Consider the following 25,385-nt stretch of genomic DNA (forward strand, 5'->3'; position numbering starts at 1 on the left):
TCACATTTCAAGGTGCATCCTTGAATAGCGAACTGCTGCAGGGTCCTAACCTTACCAGCTCTTTGTTGGGAGTTCTTCTTCGTTTCAGGAGGGAACCAGTGTCATTTATGGGCGATATTCAGGCTATGTTTCATCAAGTCAAAGTCGCTGAGGAAGACAGAGATTTCCTTCGCTTTCTTTGGTGGCCAAATGGGGACATCACTCAGGACCTCATGGAACATCGGATGACAGTACACCTGTTTGGCGCTGTATCGTCTCCTAGTTGCGCAAGCTATGCACTGAGGAAAACTGCTGATGACAACCAGTCTGAGTTTTTGAATGAGGTGATTCAGTCTGTCAAGCAGAATTTTTATGTGGATGACTGTTTGAAGAGTTCAGCCACTGAAAAAGAGGCCATTCAAATGATAAAAGATCTTTGTGCTCTATGTAAAAGGGGTGGTTTCATTTTGGAAAAATGGATCAGCAATAAGTCGTGTGGTATTACAAGCCATCAAAGAGGATCAAAGAACCAAGGACCTAACAGAGTTGGATCTGGACCGGGATAAGCTTCCAGTGGAAAGAGCTCTGGGTTTACAATGGTGTGTTGAGACCGACTCTTTCAGGTTCAAGATGGAGGTGAAACAACAGGCTCTAACCAGACGTGGCATGCTGTCCGTTGTCAGCTCAGTGTATGACCCGTTGGGTTTTCTGGGACCAGTCACCTTGTCAGCCAAGATTATGCAGCAAGAACTCTGTAGAAGAGGCTGTGGATGGGATGATGAGCTACCGAGGGATATCGTACCCCAATGGAAAAGGTGGTTGGAAGACTTGGATCAGTTGGCTGCATTCAATGTGGAAAGGTGCGTAAAGCCAGTGGAGTTCGGAGAGATCAAATGTGCCCAACTACATCATTTTGCAGATGCCAGTGAAAGTGGGTATGGAACTGTCTCATACATCCGGATGTTAAACCATGAAAATTACATCCATGTGGCTTTTATGCTTGGGAAAGCCAGAGTAACACCACTGAAGGCTGTAACTATTCCTCGACTGGAGTTGACAGCAGCTGTTCTTGCTGCCAGAGTGGACTCGTTGCTGAAGGCAGAGTTGGACATCCAGGTGGAGGATTCAGTCTTTTGGACAGACAGTACTTCAGTGTTGAAATATCTTAACAACGAGGACAGACGCTTTCATACGTTCGTGGCCAACAGAATCTCAACCATCAGGGAAACATCTGAACCCTCACAATGGAGGCATGTCAGTTCCAAGGACAATCCAGCGGATGATGCATCGAGGGGAATGAAGGTCACTGACTTTCTGAACAACAGCAGGTGGCTCAAAAGTCCTGCATTTCTTTGGAAGCAGGAGGAAGACTGGCCTAAAACTGTGATGGACGTCTCAATGGACTCTGATGACCAAGAGGTCAGGAAAGAGGTAGCAGTGAATACCATCAGTGTGGGTGACATCTCTAGTCCTACTGACCAGCTCATTACGTACTTTTCTGATTGGAGGAGGCTCAAGAGAGCAGTTGCCTGGGTCCTCAGAGTGAAGGCCATGTTGTTGGCGCAGAGTCGCTCGAAGAAGCAGTTGGAGGCTTCTGTGGTTAATTGTCAGGAGCAAAGCAGTCAGAACAGTTCAAGGCGGGCTAAAGGACAGCGGGTCACAACGAAATCCAGAAGTGGCACTCTGATGCTGGATGAATTATTGACAGCAGAAATGGCCATAATTCGTTACTGTCAGCAGAAGAGATTTGGTGAGGAGATTTCTGCTTTATCATCTGGGAGAAGGGCAGTGAGCCGAAGGAGTCCCATATACAGACTGGATCCAGTTTTGGAGAATGGACACTTGAGAGTCGGAGGAAGATTGAGTAGAGGAGCCATGCCGGAGGAAGCTAAGCATCCACTCATTCTCTCCAAAGATCAACACGTCTCTATGCTCATTCTTAGGCATGTACATCAGAGTCTGGGCCATAGTGGACGGACTCACACATTGTCAAAGGTTAGGAAGAAGTTTTGGATCACAAAGGCCAACTCAGCTGTCAGGAAGATCATTGGGGAATGCATCTTTTGTAGACGTTACAATGGAAGAGCCGTGGAACAAAAAATGGCGGATCTGCCGAAGATGAGAATCCTTCCTGATCTACCACCTTTTACCAACACAGGAGTAGATTACTTTGGACCAGTTGAAGTTAGGAGAGGAAGGTCAACCTGCAAGCGGTACGGAGTGATATTCACTTGCATGGCAAGCAGGGCCGTACACCTTGAAGTGGCTAATTCACTGGACACAGATGCATGTATCAATGCTCTGCGGCGTTTTATCAGCAGAAGAGGACAGGTGGCACACCTCACGTCAGACAATGGCACTAACTTCGTTGGGGCAGACAGAGAACTGAAGCAGGCTCTAACTGCTTTGAATCAGGACAGGATTCGAGGAGTTCTCTCACAGGTTGGAATCCATTGGAGTTTCAATCCACCAGCAGGCTCACACCATGGTGGTGTATGGGAAAGGATGATCCGCCTGGTAAGAAGAGTTCTCAGTTCTGTTCTACATCAGCAGAAGCTGGATGATGATGGACTTCATACAGTGTTCTGTGAAGTGGAGGCCATTTTGAATGATCGTCCAATCACCAAGCTTTCAGACGATGTCAACGACCTGGAACCTCTCACGCCGAACCACATACTTCTCTTAAAGGGTAAACCAGCATTGCCACCTGGAGTGTTCGAACCTCATGACCTGTATGTGAAAAGGCGCTGGAGACAAGTACAGTACCTCTCAGATCTTTTCTGGAAGAGATGGATACAGGAGTACCTGCCCTTGCTCCAAGAGAGGCAAAAGTGGAACAAGAAGAAAAGAAGTTTGACAGCTGGAGATATTGTGGTTATAATGGATTCTTCAGCTCCACGTGGTTCCTGGCCACTTGGCAAGGTTCTGGAGGTTTTTCCAGACAAACAAGGACTTGTGCGTTCTGTGAGGTTGCAGACAAAGACCAACATTATTGAAAGGCCTGTGACAAAACTCTGTTTGGTACATGAAATATAAATGTGTCTATGCTGAATTGTAAATTGGATTGTCATAACATTTGGCTCATTTTCTGTTTTGTTTTTTGTTTTGTTTTTTGTTTTGTTTTTTGTTATGTTTGAATTGTTATGTCTATTTGCCATTAACAATTAGGGGCCGGTGTATAGGAGCCAAATATGTTGTATGGGTGTCTTTGTAAAATGTAGTTCACACTGTGTGGGTGTGGTGTCGCTGTGCTGTCATTTAGGGGCACAGGTGTATATAGGAAGCAACGTCACTATTGTTGGCAGGTGTTTTGACCCGGAAGGGCATATGGTTTTTGACCGCTATGGCGCTAAGGAGAATTTGTTATATACTTTGGAATTGGAATAAAACTATTCACAATTATTCAATCAAGGGACTCTCATCTGGACTCTTATTCAACACAACAAACGAACAATAGCGAGTGGCGCGTCAACCAAGTTACTCCGCGATAAATGCCTCAGTAGCTTAGTAATGGACTGAGCTCCTTCAACACTGTCTGTGATCGAGCGGGTCACACATCCATCCTTCCTCCATTAAAACACACACAGCACACACTCCACTTCCTTGGGAACAAAAGAGGGATTTCCTCCTCGGCGACAGGCCCTCAAACCTCAACACACACCCATGAACGCACAGACACTCGACATCCCACACACGAGCGCTGGTGGAGGGTCAGCTCCACGGCGGAGGTTACGAGTGAGCGGAGGTATGCAGCGACACCCCCTCAGCTCCTCAGCTCCTGCATAGCTTCAGGGGAGATGATGTTCACCGTCTGGCTCTGAGCCAGAGACTGAACCCTCTCTGTAATCCCCCCAGCTGCTGTGTGTGTGTGTGTGTGTGTGTGTGCAGCATACAATGGCTGTCTCAGTGTCTAGCCACAGTTTGTGTTTTTTCCCTTCATTATTCCCCTCCAGCAGACCGCTCATATCTCAATCTGCCTGTCAGGAATGTGATGGATTCTTTCAGCTCCATCACGGCCGGGGAAACGCTGCGGCTCGGCCCGGCTCGGCCCGGCCCTCCAGTAACCGGAGCCGCCCGTGAACGCTGGCAGGTTTCGGGTCCGTAACCCCTTTTCCTGCTCGTAATGGTGGAAATGAAACTGGAGACTTTGGGCGTATTCGTGCTCCAGATGCAGTAACTCTCTCTCAGTTTGTGCTGACTGGAGCACAAAGACCAGTTCAACAGAGCCGGAGAGGTTTAAAGGGTCACTCCACCAAGTTCACACATTACAGTGTGTTTCAGGAGCTCTGCCTCCAGTGATGTCACCACGTCTCACAGGGTCTTCACCTGGACTGAAGTCAACGCTGAAATACAGGACAGAGTCCTTCAGAGTCCATGTAACCTCCTCCTCCTGCTGTCCCCACCTCCTCCACCCTGCTGTCTCCACCTCCTCCACCCTGCTGTCTCCTTCTCGTCCTGCTGTCTCCACCTCCTCCACCCTGCTGTCTCCTCCTCTTCCTCCCTGCTGTCTCCTCCTCCTCCTCCTCCTTCTCCTCCTATTCCTCTTGTTCCTTCTCCTCCTCCTCCTGCTGTCTCCACCTCCTCCTCCCAGCTGTCTACTCCTTCTCCACCACCCTGCTGTCTCCTCCTCTTCCTCCCTGCTGTCTCCTCCTCCTCCTCCTCTTCCTCTTGTTCCTTCTCCTCCTCCTCCTGCTGTCTCCACCTCCTCCTCCCTGCTGTCTACTCCTTCTCCACCACCCTGCTGTCTCCTCCTCTTCCACCCTGCTGTCTCCACCTCCTCCACCCTGCTGTCTCCTCCTCCTCCTGCTGTCCCCACCTCCTCCACCCTGCTGTCTCCTCCTCTTCCTCCCTGCTGTCTCCTCCTCCTCCTCCTCCTTCTCCTCCTATTCCTCTTGTTCCTTCTCCTCCTCCTCCTGCTGTCTCCACCTCCTCCTCCCTGCTGTCTACTCCTTCTCCACCACCCTGCTGTCTCCTCCTCTTCCTCCCTGCTGTCTCCTCCTCCTCCTCCTCTTCCTCCTGTTCCTTCTCCTTCTCCTCCTGCTGCTCCTCCTCTTCCTCCCTGTCTCCTCCTCCTCCTCCTTCTCCTCCTCCTCCTCCCTGCTGTCTCCTCCTCTTCCTCCCTGCTGTCTCCTCCTCCTCCTTTTCCTCTTGTTCCTTCTCCTCCTCCTCCTGCTGTCTCCACCTCCTCCTCCCTGCTGTCTACTCCTTCTCCACCACCCTGCTGTCTCCTCCTCCTCCTCCCTGCTGTCTCCACCTCCTCCTCCCTGCTGTCTCCACCTCCTCCTCCCTGCTGTCTCCTCCTCTTCCTCCCTGTCTCCTCCTCCTCCTCCTTCTCCTCCTCCTCCTCCCTGCTGTCTCCTCCTCTTCCTCCTCTTCCTCCTCTTCCTCCTCCTCCTCCCCTCGTTGAATATCTCTAAAGTTTACGTATAACTGAATAGCCTATATTTCTTCCGGCCCTGCAGGAGAGTTTAAAGAACCAAACAGTCGTACTCGAGTAAAAGTAACAATATCGTGTTAAAGCGTTACGTGAACGTCACCTGTACAAATAGTACTCGAGTAAAAGTCTTAAAGTATCTGATATTAAATGTACTCAAGTATCAAAAGTGAAACTGAGTACGTCTGTACTGTAAAGTATGAGTCGACACTGGTCAGCCTGTCGATCAGTTTGTTTTCTATAAAATAAATGAATATAAAAATGTTACTTTTGATAAAGTACAATGTTTGCCTCCAAAATGTAGTGAAGGGGAGTTTAAAGGAGCAGAAATACTCAAGTAAAGTACCTCAAAATTGTACTTCCACACAGTACTTGAGTGAATGTACTTAGTTACATTCCATCACTGCTGCAGAAATTCAAGTAGCAGAAAATGGAAACTATGAAAAGTACCCAAAGGTAATAATTGAGGAAAAGTAAAGTATCGTATTGGATATTAAATGTACTCGAGTATCAGAAGTAGAAGTAAAGGTGAAGTAAATATGAATGTACTGTGTACTGTGAGGTGACCACTTGTTGATCAGCTGTTGGTGTGAACATTATCTGTAAAGTAACTAGTAACTAAAGTTATCATGAAGTGGAAGTATAATGCAGCAAGTTACAGTACTTGAGTAGATGTACTTAGTTACATTCCATCACTGTTACAACCAGAACATAAAGTCCCCAGTGTCTGAGGGTCCTGCTCCTCCTGCTCCTGCTCCTCCTCAGGGCAGGAGGCCAGAAAAGTGTGGGACTGCTCCTTTAAGGTCTGAGGAGTCCTTCTTGTCTATGGAACCTCCTGCTCCTCCTCCCTGCTGTCTCCTTCTCCTCCTGCTCCTTCTCCTCCTCCTCCTTCTCTTCCTCCTGCTCCTCCTCCTCCCTGCTGTCTCCTCCTCCTGCTCCTTCTCTTCCTCCTCCTCCCTGCTGTCTCCTCCTTCTCCTTCTCTTCCTCCTGCTCCTTCTCCTCCTCTTCCTCCTCCTCCTTCTCCTTCTCCTCCTTCTCTTCCTCCTGCTCCTTCTCCTCCTCTTCCTCCTCCTCCTGCTCCTTCTCTTCCTCCTCCTTCTCTTCCTCCTCCTCCCTGCTGTCTCCTCCTCCCCCTCCCTTTCCTCCTCCTCCTCCTGCTCCTTCTCCTCCCTGCTGTCTCCTCCTTCTCCTCCTCCTCCTTCTCCTCCTCCTCCTCCTTCTCCTCCTCCTCCTCCTCCTCCCTGCTGTCTCCTCCTTCTCCTCCTCCTCCTCCTCCCTGCTGTCTCCTCCTTCTCCTCCTCCTCCTCCTTCTCTTCCTCCTCCTCCCTGCTGTCTCCTCCTCCTCCTTCTCCTCCTCCTCCTCCCTGCTGTCTCTTCCTCCTCCTCCTCCTCCTCCTCCTCCTCCTTCTCTTCCTCCTCCTCCCTGCTGTCTCCTCCTCCTCCTTCTCCTCCTCCTCCTCCCTGCTGTCTCTTCCTCCTCCTCCTCCTCCTCCTCCTTCTCTTCCTCCTCCTCCCTGCTGTCTCCTCCTCCTCCTTCTCCTCCTCCTCCTCCCTGCTGTCTCTTCCTCCTCCTCCTCCTCTTCCTCCTCCTCCCTGCTGTCTCCTCCTCCTCCTCCTCCTCCTCCTCCCTGCTGTCTCCTCCTTCTCTTCCTCCTCCTCCCTGCTGTCTCCTCCCCCCTTCCTTCCCTCTCCTCCCTCCTCAGGATCAACCTGTTGTGGCTGCTCCAGGATCAGTCCAGCAGCTGCCGCGGTGCTGTGTGACCTCCCCGCCGCTCTCTGGTAACTGACCCCGGGTCAGTGCGGGCCGCCTCCGGCCCCCCTGCCTGTCCCCGCCGGTCCTTTCCTTCCACTCCACTTGAGGAGCAGCAGCCCGCCCGGCGGTTCCCACGCCTCCGCACCGCAGGCACCGCAAAACCTCTCGAATCAGCAAAGATTGTAAAAAATGCGGAAACGGCCGCTTTAAGTCGCCTTCAGTGGGAACGCTGCGTGTTTTAACCCGGACTAACGATGCGGGATTTAAATCCAAACGGCCTCTGGACTAACTCCGCAGGAGGACGTAAACTTTTCAGTGTGTGCGGGCGGACCGCGCTCGGTTTCACGATGTCAGCGGGACTCACTCGGTTCTGAGTGGTTTCTGTGATCGTTTTTCAGCACATCTGGATCGTTGGCTGTCGGTGCTCCGGTACCGGGGGACTGTTTTCTCGGCGGATCCGGCTGGAGGAGGACGAACACACCTCAGGAGTTCGACGCCAGAAACTGACGGGTCCGTGAACGCCGCAGATAGCTAGCTAGCATGTTAGCTAGTTTTTAAGCTAGTTTTTGGTGTTTTTTTTAACGCGCTAGCGGAGAAAACATTCACCCAACTTCACTTCGACGCAGCGTGTGATGCTTTTAGCACGCAGCCGCCATTAGACGAGTGTTTTCTTCAAGGTTTTCGAGTGTTGTAGGTTGTTTTTACAAACTGTGAGTTAGCAAACAACTCGGTGGAACTCAGCCGTTCATGTTAGCCGTTGCAGCTAACGTCCAAACATGCCGCAGCTAAACGGAGGCGACGGAGACGACCTGGGAGCCAACGACGAGCTGATCGCGTTCAAAGACGAAGGGGAGCAGGAGGAGAAGAGGAATGTGTCCGGGGAGCGGGACCTGGACGACGTCAAGTCCTCCCTGGTCAACGAGTCCGAGACCAACAGCAGCTCGGACTCTGAGGTGAGTTCACTGGGACCAGTTCTGCTCATCAACTTTTCTCTGGTGGATTCCCAGTGGAGCTGGTGTGTGTGTGTGTGTGTGTGTGTGCGTGTGCGTGTGTGTGTGTCCTCCACACTGCTCCTGTGGCTTTGTTTACCTTTGTGTGTGTGTGTGTGTGTGTGTGCAGGCAGACAGACGGCCCAGACCCAATCCGGACTTGGAGAACAGGGCCAGACAGAGTCAGCTGTTTCAAGAAGGTAAAGGACACACTCAGCAACAATGCACGAAGTTGTGTGTCTCGTTAATGTCCCACAGACGAGACTGCACACGCACACTGAGAGTTAAAGGTCTGTGCTTCAGTCTTAATCTGGGTTTACACTGACTCACTGAAGGGTTTACTGGTGGTCCTGCTGCAGGTTTTGATTCGTAATTCAGCCTCGGGTTTCATCAGGATCAGCTCTTATCGACTTTAATCATAATCCACTTTGTTGACATTCTTTCATGCACTTTGTGCTGCGAGCAGGTCGCCACAGAGCTGCAGCTGCTGCCTTCACTGTCTCTGATTCACTGCAATCACAGTGTTTATCTGTACACACAGTGAGAGCGATCAATAATACTGACAAACACTGAGACGAAACACACAGTTATATCACCGCTGGAGTGATCGATACAGAGACATTCAGCCCTAAAGCAGGAATAACAGAAGACAGATGGCTCTCTCCATCAGCATCACATCTTCACTTCAGTCCTCGTGTCATAAATTCATTTTATTGAAGCATGTTTTCTTGCTCAGTACGGCAGCTGTCCTCCACACTGACCTCCAGTGTTACAGACAGACTGACATTCAAACCGTTCGGACGAGATTTTCAATTAAACTCAGTCTGTCCGAAGTTTATAATGCAGGTTATTTAACACATATTTTAAGACGGAGCCGTCGTTCACAGCATTACGGCTTTAGAATAATATTGCAGTATTTTTATAGGGATAGACCGACCATCAGCTTGGATGATTTATCAGCCGGTATTTAGCATTTTCCTGATTATTGGTATTGTTTTTTTGTGTCCGGTTGCTGATAATCTAATGTAAAACAGCTACTTTGGCTCTGACGGAGCATCTTTCTTCTGTCTGTGGTCTCACTGAATGTCTCACCCACAACACTATCTGATTGGCTACACGTCACAAGTGAAAGCCTGCCACCACTAACTCGTAACTGAAGTTATTAGTTAGATTTAGAGGAGTGGGAGTGTAACGGTGCAGACAATGGACACCTTTAAATTGTATTAAAGCACAGTACAAAGTTACGTTCCTTCACTCCATATTCTACATTTTGAGACCCAGATTTTAATTTTTACTGCAACTGCTCATTGTCTCCTTGATTACTTAATAATGGGTATCGGCCCTGGAAAAGACCACGTCGGCCTGATACAAGATATAGATCTCGGTATTTTTATTGTGCAGCATCATCCTCAAACAAAAGTATATCAAAGAACTCAACGTCACAGTGGACAACATCCAGGACGTGGACTACGTATCCCTTGTCCTCACATCACAGAACAAACAACAAATAACACACAGGATAGATTTATTTAATCTCTGCAGACGGATCACTGGGCGCAAAATCTTCAAAATTCTCCAAGTTTGTTTTTAAGAATACATCTAATTCTCTCTAAATGCAGAGTTCCCGTATATATTTTGATATTTCCTCAAAAGCACTTCCTAATTCTTGGAATATATGACTATTGGTGCTTTTACAAGATATGTTCACAAGGAGTTTCTGATCAATATATCAGTGATATGGAGATAATGACTGAGTGTAAAGACGAGTCGAACAGTCTGGTGAGTTCAGAAAATGTGAGCACTGTACTGTCAGTCAGCTGATGTTTGTGTTAAATCACTTGGAGCGACCCTTTTGTGTGACTGATGTTGATCTCGTCTCTCAGCGCTGAGGAGGCGCCAGGATGGAGGTCTCTTCCAGCCCTCTCCGTACGTTGGATATCCCTTCTTCATGATCCCGGACCTCGGGAACCTCTGCAATCCCTACCTCGCCAACGGAGCTCTCACGCCAAGCGCCAGGACGGTAAGACGACCTTTAGTCGCGGACCGAGTTCAGTCGTGCACCGTGTGAAGTGAACTTTCTGAGCATTTTAAGAAAACAAACACTTTCAGACGTCTTTTAGATCAAATGAAAAACCCAGTAAATAAAGTGCTACCAGAGAAGGGCAGATGAATCCACACTGAGCAGCCAGCTGTGAAGACTACTGTTGGCTCTGCAGAGTTGTTGGCTGTTTGTCTTGTGAAGCTGCTCTGGTGTGGCTGAGCAGAAGTTTACGAGACGCTGACGTCATGCAGATTAACTCGTTCACAGGCGTAACTTAAAGCCTGACTCGCCCGCAGCGCAACAACAGGTCCTCTCTGCTTCACATTGTGGGCATATTGTTTTGCAGATTGAGTCCTGGATACCACTGACTCGCTATTGTCCTGAAAGCTTCTTCACTTGCATTTGAGTTAGAGTGTGTGTGTGTGTGTGTGTGTGTGTGTGTGTGTGTGTGTGTGTGTGTGTGTGTTGTTATGATAAGGAGGTTTGATGGTACAGGGTTAGACAGGCCCGGACACAGTCTGCCTGCAGCAGGAATGAGCTCCCATCATGGCTGCTGCTGCTGCTGTGCGGCAGATTAGCCTCTTTAGCTGGCTGCTGCAGCGCAGGATCGACAGCGTGTTGCCCAATTTCCCAGTCCCCAAAGCTTAATGGGAGCTCAGCTTGGATTATAGGGATACTGGGTAGCGGTTTAATACAGCAACACTCACAGCCACTAATCCAAAAATTGCAGAGAGAGGAATTTTAAGTAAAATCTGACTGTAGAGGACAGTTAGGAAGACGTGACCTCAAACACAAGTTCACTGCGAGCAGAGCAGAGCAGAGCTGCGGTCCTGATGTTCAGTTCAAACAACCCTTTCTTTTATGTTGGAGTGCTGCTAGCGCTGAAGACACTGAGGTCATGTCCTCAGTGTCTTTAATCCAGTGTGTGTGTGTGCGCGTGTGTGTGTGCGTGTGTGTGTGTGTGTGTGTGTGTGTTAGCAGTCAGGAGGAAGTTGACACTCCACAGTTACTCACATGGTGGACGAGCTGATTCCAGTATTTTTAAACTCTAAACGTTCTGCACGCTGCGTTAGTTCTTCAGGGTTTCTGCCGTCCTGGTTTTTGATCTCTTTTCCAGTAATGTAACTAAGTACATCTACTCTAGTACTACACCTAAGTACACTTTTGACATTCTTGTACTTTACTTGAATATTTCCATTGTCTGCTACTGTATACTTGCACTCCACTGCATTGTGCATGTGAATATTGTAGTTTACTCCATTACATTGTTGTTTTTGTTTGATAACTTAGTTACTTTGCAGATTACATGCTGCATCATGCCAGAGTAGAATGCACACAGTTAATGTTGTCTGTTCTGGGCTGAGAGCTTGATGGATCGTGTGGAGTATTTTTTGTGTAATCCTGCCAGCAAACCAACAAACAGACACGGCTGAAAACATGAGGGAGATACTTTAATATTTTATTGGCAGTCGGATTAAAAACGCAGTTTCTAATCATCAGAACTGTGCTGAATATCAAACCCTGTGACCGGTGGATTAATAGTATACATTATATACATACGTGTGTATGTTACTTTACTCGACTACTATTCATAAACCAACATTTTGAACCAGCATCTTTACTTCCACTCAGCTGTGACGTTCAACACTGCTCTTTTGTTTTCCCTCCCTGGTTTGTTTTGAAAGTCTTTCCTGTGTGGATTTATCCCAGACACACATGAAGGCTAAACACACAGCCAATCCCACACACACAAACACCTGCATTCCTCAGCTTTGTGATGCCCTCCCCCTGCGTTAGGGGCTCATTGTTGTCATTAGCAGAGTCTGAATGGTCCTAATGCATGACTCCACAGGAGGATCGTTACACCTCATTATACCTAACACACTGCCCGTGGCTTCTCAGGACACGCACACACACACACACACACACACACACACACACACACACACACACACACACACACACACACACACACACACACACACACACACACACACACACACACTTCTCCTGTGGCTGAACGTTGCCTTGAGACAACAGCGTTGTTCCTCCTCTTCCTCTGCACTCGACCTCCCTCACATTTCTCTCTGCACAATGGACACCTTGTGTCCTGTCGAGCCTCCTCAGTGAGAGAGTTCAGTGTGTTTATGAGAGACAGAGGAGGAAGAGATGCTTCAGGCAGGCTGAAGGCAAGTCAAGGTAAACACGCTGAACACGTTAGCTGGACGCTACCTGAACCATAATACAGGCTGTTTACTGTACTCATGTAGGCAGGAAGCAGGAGCCAGCATGTAGACAACCTGTCTGCTCACTCTGCCCTCCTCTCCACCTCCCCCACCTGCTCCTCACCTCCTCCTCCAGGGCCAGCAGAGCTACAGCGGACATACTGTTGTTCACTTATGTTGGCTGGAGACACTCGTGTTCCTAATTATTGTTGTTGTGCTTAACAGATACTGAAACACGAGCAGATAGAGACGCTCTGGAACATAGGAAATTAAAAAACAAAGTTTCCAGGGACAGTAAACACTGATGAACACACGAGCTGTTACTATCACTACCCGATGTGTGTCAGCCATTTTGGACAGTTAGGGACGGCAACAAGACTTAGACAGTTTATGATTACATTGCTAATAATATTTTGGACATGGTTATCAGTCGTAGCATAGCATGTTTGTAGATGTTTATATTGCTGTTATGTTCAAATATTTGGATAAATTATACTTTATAAATGACACTTTTAGACTTTATCTGGTGGCTTTTTCTTCTCCTTTGGACAGCAGGATGGGAGGAAAAAAAACAGAATCACTGATCCTGATTTTGATTTTGATTATTGAACTTTAAAGTTCATTTTGATTTGATTTTTGATTTGGAATCTAAATCGTGACGCACCACTCTGTAGTCGTCTGCAACAGAGTCATACCGTCATGTCAAAACTAAAATAATTGCCAGAAATCCAAACGGATCATTGAATTTTCAAGTGATTAATCAGCCGTCACCTCAAACTGAACGTGAACCGGTCTGGATTAAATTTAGCCCGAAGTAGTTTGTACGTCTCAAAAAAATAAAAATTGAGATTGACCTTGTTGGCTCCCTTGTTGCTGACTTTACAAATCAGTCATACACACACACACACACACACACACACACACACACACACACACACAGCAGCAGTAGCGTCACAGCTGAGCAGCAGTGAATGGCAGGAGGAGGACCGAGCAGAGATAAGCTACCTGGTATGTGTGAGTGTTGATCGTGCAGGAGATGGCAGGCGTCTCGCTTTATTTTCACTCCGTTAAAAAGGTTTATGTTGACAAAGCCGACCATCTGTGTTAATGTTGGTGTGTGTGTGTGTGTGTGTGTGTGTGTGTGGCTGTGCTTGTTTAGTTAAAGTCGCTCTCTTTCAGCCGGCTGAACAATCCCAGAATTCCTCTGTTTATTCCACATTGTCTCCAGAGTCTTAAAATACCAGGAGGATGACCTGCCTGAAACAACAGCCACACACACACACATTAATACACACACATTAAAACTCATAACAAAGTGTTTGTTTGCACCTGATCCCTCGTGTTTATCTGTTCGCAGGATATTAGCTCTAAAAACTGTCAGTGGTTTTCATAAAGCTGTGCTGAGAGGTCGCTCACAGGGCAGCAGGAACTGATGGCCTCATACCAATTTGGATATTAAGCGTCGCTGCTTCTTAATGAAACGATGAACAAAACTTATGTCAACGTCATCAAAGCTACAGAACGAGGCAGACACTGTGTTAAAGTCACATCAGGGAGGCTTTACAGAGCTGTAGGGACGGACCGCGCGTCAGATTATTAGTCAGAAAAGCTTTGACATTAAATAAACTTGTTTTTATTGTTCTCAATCCGTGTATCATTCGTTCATTCGTTTTTCAAAATAAAACCAAAAATAAGAAAACGAAAAAACAATTCCTTTTCTCAGTATTCGTTTCCTAAACTAAAATGAAAAAACGGATAACGACTCGTTTTTTTCAGTTTTCGATTTTATGCTCAAATGAATAATGGAAAAAACGGATAACGAGCGTTTCCCGTTTCATGTTGCAAGCATTTGGTACCTACACCGGAAATTACCGTCACCCGGAAGTGGCCTGGAGCAAAGCTAACGTTAACGTTAGTTTCCGAGCACCTCTGAACACCGAACTGCTGCAGCGTGGTAGAAATCTCGGCATGCGTTTTACCATCCTCAAAAAGCTGTCCAATTATATCTGCATGATCCTCAAGTCCTGCCATTATTTTTGTTTTGCGCGCCCTCGCAGTACAGAGACAGAGACGGTCACTTCCGCTTCCGGCTCATTGAACTTTTTTCAGATCAAAATGGGATAAAACATGAAACGGGAAACGCTCGTTATCCGTTTTTTCCATTATTCATTTGAGCATAAAATCGAAAACTGAAAAAAACGAGTCGTTATCCATTTTTTCATTTTAGTTTAGGAAACGAATACTGAGAAAAGGAATTGTTTTTTCGTTTTCTTATTTTTGGTTTTATTTTGAAAAACGAATGAACGAATGATACACGGATTGTTCTCATTAAAGTGACGCGCGTGAGCTCATGTTGCTGTTCTTCAGGTCAGTTTTCTCCGGTGAAAACAAAGACTCAACGATACATGTTGCTTTTTTTGTGATATTTGAAACCAGTTTTTGTGGAAACCAAAAGTGTTGGTGTCAAAAATGTATAATAATTAGAGATGGAAAGTAGCTCATGTACTGTACTAAGTACTGTACTACGTGAGGTAGTTTACTTCATAAATGTAGTCATTTCTCCAGATTATTCAGTGTTGATTGGTCAGAAAGTGTTGTCGGTGGGACCTTGTCTGAGACCACAGACAGACAGAGGAGGATAACATTTATTTATTTATTTATTTATTTATTTTATACAATTGGTCACAAACGCAGATAATCGAGGAAAACACTGCTGAATCTGGAGGCAGATGATTGGTCCATCTATACTCCTCTTTACAATGATTCCAGTAGAGTTGGAATAATCAGCCTGACGTCTCCAAGACTCTGCAACTCCACCAAAACTAACTAGATGGATAAATTGTTATATTACTATTGTTCTTTTCTGCCATAGCTCGTCCACACCGGACCTTTACAGCAGCTTATATGTGCTGAAAATAAAACCAAGACTTAACTGATCATGAGAACTGGACTCTGAAGGGTTTTAACATCAGGACTTCTTACTTTTATTAATCAAACTCTTGGATTTATTGTTCTTGATGTCGTGGACGGAGAGCTTCAGGTCTTCAGTGTCGACTCGATGCTCAGCTCTTTGTCTCCAACATGAACTCTGTGTGTTTGCTGAGCAGCGTTTTCGTAAACAGCAGAAAGCCTCATAACTTTCCCTTCTGGGCACACACTGATTTTATGCTTCCCTCAGTAATAGACTGTGATTGTGCTGTGTGTGTGTGTGTGTGTGTGTGTGTGTGTGAGAGAGTGAGTGTGTGTGTGTGTGCATTGATTTTCCTGGTATTTCCAACAGCTGGATCCAGTTAGTGCTCTCAGTCAGAGCTTCCTCGGGCCTCCGAATGGGGGACGGGATGAGGCTGCACTGTGGAGTGTGTGTGTGTGTGTGTGTGTGTGTGTGTGTCTGTGTGTGTGTGTGTGTGTGTGTGTGTGTGTGTGTGTCTCCAGGCTGGGGTGAGCTGAAGTCACGGGGCTTTATACAGCTGTACAGACGTGTTTGAGGGATAATATGTACAACTATTGTAGCTAAACATTCAACACGATGGTTTTTTGCAGTCGGTTCACTTACTTGTTGTTGAAGGTCACCTGTGGAGTCTGTGACTGTCGTGTGTGTGTTTTTATGAATGGGTTCTTGTTTTGATTGAACACGCTCATGAATAAAGCTCCTGCGATACACTCCTGCCAATGACATCGCAGTATTTCGCAGAACTACAGGTGGCAGTAATGTGCGAGCATACGCTGCCAATAAAGACAGAGAAGAAGAAGAAGAGCGGTGGAAGGTGAACGTGGACGTAAACTGCAGTTTGAAGGGAAGTCACACACACACTGAATGTAAACAAAGTGTGTGTGTGTGTTTCCCAGAAAACTCCACAGAGCTTCAAGTAACCGAGTTACAGGCCACTTCCTGCTGTAACCTGATTTCTTAAATGTTCATGAGAAACCTGTTGGACAATTAAGACAAACCTGATCTGAGAACAAGACAAGAAACCAGGTTTTAAGTCAGATTCTTACATGTGACTTCAGTTCGGCTGCATTAGCAGATCATTTTCACAATCAATCATCACAGTCTCTTCTTTTGTCCAACCAGCAGTCCAAAACACAAAGACTCTTCATTTACTGTCATAAATCATTTAAAAAAATTCTTTGCTTTTAAAATTACTGAAACAAAACAAAACAAAAAACAAAACATTTGCCAACCTTGCAATCGATTATTTTACTAATCTTTGCAGCTCTACACTTCAGACATGGAAACATTAAATACAGCGATCAGTCTTTTGATGAATCCTGCACACAGTCTCTGTAGGTCTGAATGTTAAACATGTGACATCTTGTATAGTTCAGACACTTCGGCACTGAAACTCTGCAGACCGTCAGTTTTTGATTGCATCACCAGCCGTCCAACCACAGACAGAAAATATCAGGTAGCACCATTTTTTGTCACTTTATAAACCAAAACAAGTTAATAATGAATTGAGAAAATAATCGTCAGATTATGCGACAATGAAAATAATCATCAGTTGAAGACAATATTGAACTTTTCATTACGTTGTTGAGCTCGTGAGAGAATGAAGAAGGAGACCAAGACATTATTTGGGTGAACTGTTCCTTTAAACCTCCCAGACTGATAAACACATCTTTCAAAAAAAACAGTCTCCACACCCAAGTTGAGATGATGACATCACTGTGACATCGTTAGGTTAAATTTAAAGCGACAGCAGACACTCTACAGTCGGCCGAGTGTTTCCTGGACGACCAGTGCATTGAACTTTATGTATAAAATGGGTGGAGTGAGCCTTTAAAAGACATCTGTCAGTGCAGCCTCTGGTTAATGTTTCACTGTATGATGATAATAAAGTCTCTACATTATTGTCAAAGTGGCGACAATTAATGAAGATAAACGGTTTCACTCTGCAGTCGGGGGGAGACACCAGCCCTCTTCTTCAGGGTCAAAGGTCACAGCTGAGAGTCTGTTGACGTCACTCACAGTTGAATGAGCGCCAAAGGCCTCTTCTGTTCTGTGTGTGTGTGTGTGTGTGTGTGTGTGTGTGTGTGTGTGTGTGTGTGTGTGTGTGTGTCTGGGCTGGGGGTGGTCTCCCACTTTCAGACAGCTCGGTCAACAGTGGGACCCCGGTGGTTTCCAGGCCGGTGGGGTGTTTATGTGCTGGGGAACGGGGGGCAGGGCGAAGGCAAACGCTTGAGACTGTTCTTTGTCTAACTCAAGACACACACACACACACACACACACACACACACACACACACACACACACACACACACACACACAGTCGCAGCACTCTCTCCATGTGTTCACTCTGGTTTCCATCTGACCTGCAGCACAAAGCTCGTCTCCATCACTTGTGTTCCTCGTGTGCGTGTCGGCTCATGTAAATGTGTCGCGCAGCAGAAAGAATGCAAACATGAGGAGACGAACGTTACAGCGTTATCTCACCTGTTATCAGAGGTGGTGATGTGTGACTCGACAGTCACCACAACATCCTCTCACACAGCTTCCTCCTGACGGTAAAGGTGATGCATCACATTTTTAGGAGTGGATGTGAACGGCGGCTGAGCAGGAATACTGAGACCCTGCACCACCCAGCTGTGGACTGTCGGCACCAGATGCTTCCACTGAACAGAGCACAGAAGAAGGAGTCCACTTTAAAATCAGTCTGACCACAGATGATGATGATTCTGCTGTTTGTGTCACCTGACCCCTGATACCTGCAGCCGTTAGCTAACGTTAGCCACCCGGCAGGTAGAGACCGACTGAACGAAATCATGACGGTCCTGTGACCTGCAGCAGCGCCACATGAACTGACACCACGTTACATTTCAGTGCTTTAACTCCTCCACGTTTATCTGACAGCTTCAGCAACTTCACAAATGATCTGTGATCTATGAAGAATTGAAGAAATATGATCTTTAATCTCCTCTCTCTCCACAGTACCTGCCGTTTCAGTGGCCTCTGCTCGACGTCCCAGGAAGAGCTGCTATGAGAGACTGTGCTACTCCCACACACCTGGTGAGACACACACACAGACACACACACACACACACACACACACACACACACACACACACACACGATCAGAAATACCTCCTCGTCCTCAGCTGATCGACAACATTCAGGTATAAGAAAGCAGATACTGTCGTCTGCACACCTCTAACAATAACAGTGAAACACATAAAGCACGTTGACTCTGGTTTCGTAGCATCTGACACAAAATCTGCAAATCTGCCAGCAAATATTCACATCTGAGAAGCTGGAACCAGACATTTTGGCATTTTTTGGATTTTAAAATAACTTCTTTAATGATAGATTGAGTCAATAATCAAAATAGTTGAGTTTATTTTGTGTCCATCAACTGATCAGTTAAAGGGTTAATGTTTCAGCCGCAGAGGAAATATTTCTGTCCGTGTCACTTCAGAATCTGCAGCTCCTTCGTCTTCTCTCTGTGTTAATAGTTTCACTTCAGTCTCCAGCTTATCAGTGACAGATGTGTCGATGACCTCAACACACAGAAGGAGCATAAAAGTGTATCACACCAATCGTATCGCTGAGTTACACAAGGATGTGTCACAACCGGCCTGAGTCAGGACAGATTAGAGGAGAGTAGTCGAAGGTCCCGGCACACGTTTACAGAGCAGGCTAGACGTTCACATGAACCAGTCACCTGCTTATACATCTGTTTACAACACATTTTAATTTTTTGATGTATTTTAAGCTTTTCAGCTGTTGGTGTATTCAGACTTCTAGAGCTGAGTTTCTATCTGATCAACAACAAGTTTCTTTCTTTCTTTAGAAATACTTCTAATAATAGTTTGACCTTTCTGGACTCGGCTAACCACCATGCAGGTAGCTGTTGGCTGCCAGACATGTATCTGGGTGAACATGGCTGGTTAATGGCTAACTGAGCTAGTTAGCAGTGAGGCTTGGGCTGCGATACAGTGGCAGGAGCTGATCCCGGCCCTTCTGACTCTGGTCTCCATACTGAACTGACTCTCAGCCTGAAGCTGTCCCACTGGGACCCGTTCCAGCTCCTCCAGTTCACATGTTTTGATTGAGATAATTACTGGGCGTTGGTTCACGCTGTCATGGACCAAATAATACCAACTGTTCTGAGAGATAAATGTGTCCTGTGACTCCCGACATGAACAGAGTGAATGTTATCAGTCGATGTTTCTCATGAAACACAAACTTCCTGCAGTATTTTTGCTTCCTTGAAAGAGAAAGTTCATCTTCACCTTTGACTTTAGTGTTTGTTGCACAAGTCGCTGTCAGTATGTTTCTCCCGCCCACACTGTCGGTGTCACCTGCCCTCAACCCCTGAATGACCTTTACTTTCACTGTTATTTTATTCACATCTTGACGAGAAATGAACGATTTCTAAGGATATGACGTTTCCACGGAGGTGTGAGGAGATGTCCCTCACTGATACACGACTACTTCCTTCCCACAAAAATAACTAGAATGTGTGAAGAACAGCAGCCTTTGTTGCTCGTTGCTTTCATCAGATCAGATGTGTCAGATGATGATTGGTTCAGACCCCAAAAAGCCACATCATCAGGATTTGAATAGGTTATCAGTGAAAATGGAAACTGTGGTGCAGAATTGATCGTTCACACTGATCATGAGTCACATCACAGTCTCACAGCCGACAACACACAGAACAAACTCGTCCACAGTAGAAATGAAATGTTGTTGAATTCACCTCTCTGGCTGAAAGGAAAGTAAAGAGAAATGTGATCTGATGTGCAGAAAGAAGAAAGTCAGACTGTTTCTGACTGAAGTCTGGTGTCTGTTCATCAGCATGTCGAGGTGAACACACTTATATCAGTAAAAACTAAATCTGTTTTTAGATTTATTCATGAAAAATGTGTAACATGTTTTCAAAGTTACATTTTTGACACGTCGCACCTGCAAACATACATGATAACATGATAACTTTTTAAAATTCATATTTATTTTAATGATCCAATGAAAAGTGTGCCAGCAGCTTTTCCTGTTGAGTTGGACAGATGAAGGTGATGGTTACACCTTGAAGTGTGTGTGTGTGTGTGTGTGTGTGTGTGTGTGTGAGCGAGTCACTAAAACTAAAACAAGTTGACATCCTGACACCTGGTGGACAGATGACATCACTGCATCTTCACTAATCACCTGTTCTGTTCTGTTCTCTGTGTGTGTCTGTGTGTGTGTGTGTGTCTGTGTGTGTGTGTGTGTCTGTGTCTGTGTGTGTGTCTGTGTCTGTGTCTGTGTGTGTGTCTCTCTCCAGTCGAACAACGTGCCGGTGGTGCAGCACCCTCACATGACCCACCTCCACCCTCTGCTGTCCTACAGCCCGGAGGCCTTCTCCCCTCAGAGAGCCTCACCTGGCTTCTCTCCTGACCCAGGTAGTCTCACCTGTCCTCCAATCAGACACACACACACACACACACACACACACACACACACACACACACACACACACACACACACAAACACAAACAGAAGACATAATCAATCTCACCTGTGCTGCAGGTATGTCGAGGAGCACTCACGCTGCCTGCTACCCCGTCTCACCTGGAGGCGTGGCTCAGATCACACACCCCCTCGGATGGCTGTGAGTAAACACACACACACACAGACACACACAGACACACACAGACACACACACACAGTTTGGACCTGCAGGACGTGTGACGCTGTGTTTGTGTGTGCAGGCCGGGACAGACGATGTATCCCATCGCAGGCGGCTTCTCACCTGCTGCTCTCGCCATGAACGCCTCCATGTCGAGGTAAGAGTCGCGTTTCCATAAAAAATAAAAATGTAAAGAAATAAAATGTATTGTCAATTAAAAAAAGGTGAAAATATACGGTACAAAAAATGTTATGAAACTTTGAGAATAAAGTTCAAGGATGATGTAATATTGTGAAAACAAAGTGTAAAGTTATATTTGGAGTTAAAATATTAGTTTCAGGAAGATGTTGTAATATTTTAATAATGACGCTGAACATCTTAAATACATCTGAGCACTCAAAGATGTAACTTTGGACTCAATTCTCAAAATGATGACTTAAAAAATATTATCTGCAAAAGACCTGTTCAGATAAAGTGTGTTATTATAATGACGTGTAGTTTAGATTAATCTGATTGGGTCTTGTTCTGTGGTGTTGTCCTCGTCAGTCTGGTGTCGGGCGGCTTCTCTCCACGTCTGGTGCCGACCTCTCAGTCGTCCGTCCCCCACCCGGCCATCGTCCAGACGAGAGTGAAGCAGGAGCCTGAATGCAGCAGCCAGCCGGGGTAACGACCTCCAAACGACTGTAACATCATTAATACTGTGAACGAGACCTCTGAACGCGTCCTGTCAGAAACCAGCCTTCAAATCACAAATACCAACAAGATGGCTGCGTGAATGTTCTGCTAAAGGTTCTGTGTTGTTCTGTCGTTAACTCGCCGTTCGCTCTCGCTCTGCAGGCAGTCGATGGCTCAGCGGCAGCAGGAGAGAGAAGAAGAGAAGAAGCCGCACATCAAGAAGCCGCTGAACGCCTTCATGTTGTACATGAGAGAGGAGCGGCCCAAAGTGGTCGCCCAGTGCAAAGTGAAGGAGAGCGCCACCATCAACCAGATACTGGGCCAGAGGGTCAGTCTCACATGTTACACACATCTACAGCCTACATGTGTTTATAATGGAGGCAGAATGTTTCACTGTTTAACAATAAAGTTAATCGTCCAAAATGAAGCAGGCAAAAGATTTGAATCGGCTCATATCTGACGACGTATAAGCCGATACCGATAAATCAGTCTTGGTCTCAAAGTCACAATATTCTAAGAAGTTGTGTTGGTTTGAGAACAAATTCTTAATATTTTGAGTGTAAAATCCAAAGTTTCTTAACTCAATAATGTCGAGAGAATGAAGCTGTAATATTTCTAGAATAAAGTTGAACATTTCAGGAAAAATGTCAGAATATTAAAATTACAAAGTCATTTCACGAACAAAGTTTCTGGAAAAAGTCGAGATAATTTTGTAATAAAGTCGACAATTTCTGATTTTAGAAGAAGTCACAAAATTCCAGGTTAAATTAAGGAGATAAAGTTGTTTTATTAAAAGAATTATGTCAAAATCTTTCTGAAAATGAAGTCTGAAGTTTGCTTCTAAGTTCAAGAACCGAAAATTTCCAGGAAAAGAAGTCCTAACGTCGTGAGAGTAAAGTCGATAACGTAGAGAATGAAGTCTACGTTGTGATATTTTACAAATGAAGTCAAAGATTAATGTTAAAGTGTCACAACTTTTCAGGTAAAAACTAATGAGGACAAAGTTGATATTTAAAAAGGTTCTTCTCTGACGCTGTTGTGTACTTTGTGTGTGCTGCTCATAAACTAACTGACCTGTGAGTGTGTTGTTGTCGAGTTGTTGTCGTGTCGTGTCCTCCCGTCACTGAGCTGACTCGTGTGTTGTGTCCACAGTGGCATTCACTGACCAAAGAGGAGCAGGCCAAATATTATGAGCTGGCTCGGAAAGAGAGACTCGTCCACTCCAAGCTTTACCCCGGCTGGTCGGCCAGAGACAACTACGTGAGTACGACTGCTGACGTCGGCCTCCACCTGCCGCACGTCTGCCTCTCTACACAACACTACACATCTCTGCACAACACTACACATCTCTACACAACACTACACATCTCTGCACAACACTACACAACACTACACAGCACTACACAACATTTACTGTAGGTCGCTACAACAGAACGTCTCCATCAGCTGTTTGAAGGTGAATGTGTTTGTTTGTGTGCAGGGTAAGAAGAAGAAGAGGAAGAGGACTAAGAGTGAGACTCTGCTTGACGGTGAGACGAAGACAGTTTGATGAATGTTGGACATGAAACAGAGAAACTCACAATCATCAGTCATCAAACTGAAGAACGTGAGTCTGCAGCTGAGAGCTCATCACTGTGTTTGTTTGTGTCTCAGGTCCTCAGGACGACGTCCCCCTGCAGCTGAAGAGACCTCGTGTCCCACCTGAGGAGACGCCTCACACACACACTTCACACACACACCCCCGCTCCCACCTGACGCAGCCGCACACCATCTCCCACCTGACGCACACACACCTGTCCCAGGCCAGCCCCGCCTCCTCGCTGGACTCCCCGGCGACGCCCACCACCGCGCTGGCCTCGCCCGCCGCCCCGGCGCCGACACACACCGAGCACACACACTCCTCCTACAGCGGACACACATCTCCCTACGGCGAGCAGCTGCAGCCGCTGTCCCTCACCACCAAACCTCACCGGACCCCCCACCCTCTGAGCCGGACCGCCGTCACCCCGGGACCCTCCACGCCGTCGTCCTCCTGCGACACCCCCACCCCCTCACCCCTCATGGCCTCCTCCAGGTGCTCACCCCCTCCTCCTCCCCCTCTGATCTCTCAGCCCTTCCTCGTCCCGCCCCTCACCTCCGCTCACCAATCAGCAGGGAGCTCCCACGGTGCCTTAACTACGTCACAGCCGTTCTCCGTCAGAAGAACCAATCAGCTGTGAGCATCCGCTTCCAGATAAACTCTGACGTCACACACACTTCAACATGATCTGTGCCTCTTCACGATGCTGTAAATAAGCTTCCTTTTATAAACTTTTTATAGATCACATTTTATAATAGTATGAAAGTAATTGGTCAATATTTGACTGCATCTCTAACTTCATCAAACGGTGTATTTTTTGCAAACTGTCACTTTTTCTAATAACTTTTTATGAACGATCATCGAGGTGTGGCACCGGGGTTTGTTGGTTTGTTTTTTTCACCTGGTAGTAATGAGTGTAGTTCTGTTCTGGTTCCTCCTCTGTGTTAATAAACATTCACTGAGTTCTGACCCGTGTGACGCTGGGAGTTGTTGTTTTTCTGACGCTGTGTAAGTCGACGACTGGAGCGATGATCCAAAATCTGTCATCGGTCGTCAAACACCTACAGGACGATTTGGTTAATTTGACAAAATCCAAACACATCTGGGCTGAAAAAGTTTGAACCTCACAGCAACAGAATCTGTTACGTTACAGTTCCTGTTTAAAGTCCTGATCCGATCACATCCCATCAGTGTGGACCACAGAGGTGTTGTGTCTGTGTGGTGATGAAACGCTCCATGAGACAGACGAGAAGACCTCATACGTGTCCATGGAAACACACTGACATCATGAACCACACTGTAAAACATCTCAGTGTTTGACTCTGTCTCCCTCTGCTGGTGAGCGTCATGAAGCACAGGAGACATCAGAGTGACTGATGCTGCTGTGGTCCTGTTGTAATTTCAGATGACCAACAGAGGGCAGTTAGTAAATACTTTACTGATGTTCATCCAGTTAATGTCCCAGTGTTCGAGGTGGAGCTGATGTATTTTTACTCTTCTGTATCTGTTTCACTACTTTGAGAGCAAAGAAACATGATGAACGTCACTGTCGCAGATTTAAACCCTCTCAGGTGTTTTCAGTCACCTTTATCTTCATTTTATTATTTCTTCATCTTGTTGCATCATTAATAACTTGTAACCAAATGTAGGACTTTAATGTAAAACAGATTATTTTCACACTCTGGTCTTGTAACCTGCATTTAAAGCTGAAACAGAGCCTCCCCTCCTCCCAGTGTTTCCCAGTGTCAGAAACATGACTATATATGACACTTGACACACACTGACATTGTTATTGGTGCAGAGCCCTGCCCTGTGTACGTCTCAGACATCCCAAGTGTGAAACATCAACTTTGTGACCCGCCCAGTCAGAAGAGAAAGTCCGTGTCAGCTGAGTTTGGCTTCAGTGTGTGTTTGTGCTCGGCGGATGAGACGATCTCACCTGGTGAGTAGACAGAACTGAAATATAAATTCAAACAATCAAATGTGTGAAACTGTCAGAAAGACAACGTTCTCTAATTAATGGTGAGAAGTGTTTGTTTCTAATCCTCAGATGTGCGTTGATTATTCAGGACGTGTGATTAACTGGACCAGAACCACTGCCTGTAG

The 25,385-nt window shown here is 46.3% G+C and overlaps 1 protein-coding gene across 1 annotated transcript; it reads left to right on the forward strand.

The window, feature by feature from the left end:
* The first annotated feature begins 7,256 nt into the window (after positions 1-7,256).
* LOC141005818 (transcription factor 7-like 1-B) lies at positions 7,257-24,248 on the forward strand. Its single transcript, XM_073477856.1, has 12 exons — positions 7,257-8,120; positions 8,287-8,356; positions 10,040-10,176; positions 18,352-18,429; positions 20,681-20,798; positions 20,926-21,007; positions 21,108-21,182; positions 21,572-21,688; positions 21,863-22,028; positions 22,853-22,960; positions 23,181-23,229; positions 23,354-24,248. Exons 1-12 carry the CDS (start codon positions 7,944-7,946, stop codon positions 23,917-23,919), a joined length of 1,743 nt encoding a protein of 580 aa, XP_073333957.1. The 5' UTR covers positions 7,257-7,943; the 3' UTR covers positions 23,920-24,248.
* The last annotated feature ends 1,137 nt before the right edge of the window (positions 24,249-25,385 follow it).

The sequence above is a fragment of the Pagrus major genome, chromosome 12 (genome assembly GCF_040436345.1).
Source record: "Pagrus major chromosome 12, Pma_NU_1.0".
Lineage (NCBI taxonomy): Eukaryota > Metazoa > Chordata > Actinopteri > Spariformes > Sparidae > Pagrus > Pagrus major.

Coding starts and splice junctions, on each gene's coding strand:
- LOC141005818 (XM_073477856.1), top strand. CDS start 7,944: ATGCCGCAGCTAAACGGAGGCGACGGAGACGACCTGGGAGCCAACGAC. Junction 20,799..20,925: donor TGGCTTCTCTCCTGACCCAG/GTAGTCTCACCT, acceptor CCTGTGCTGCAG/GTATGTCGAGGAGCACTCAC. Junction 21,008..21,107: donor ACACACCCCCTCGGATGGCT/GTGAGTAAACAC, acceptor TTGTGTGTGCAG/GCCGGGACAGACGATGTATC.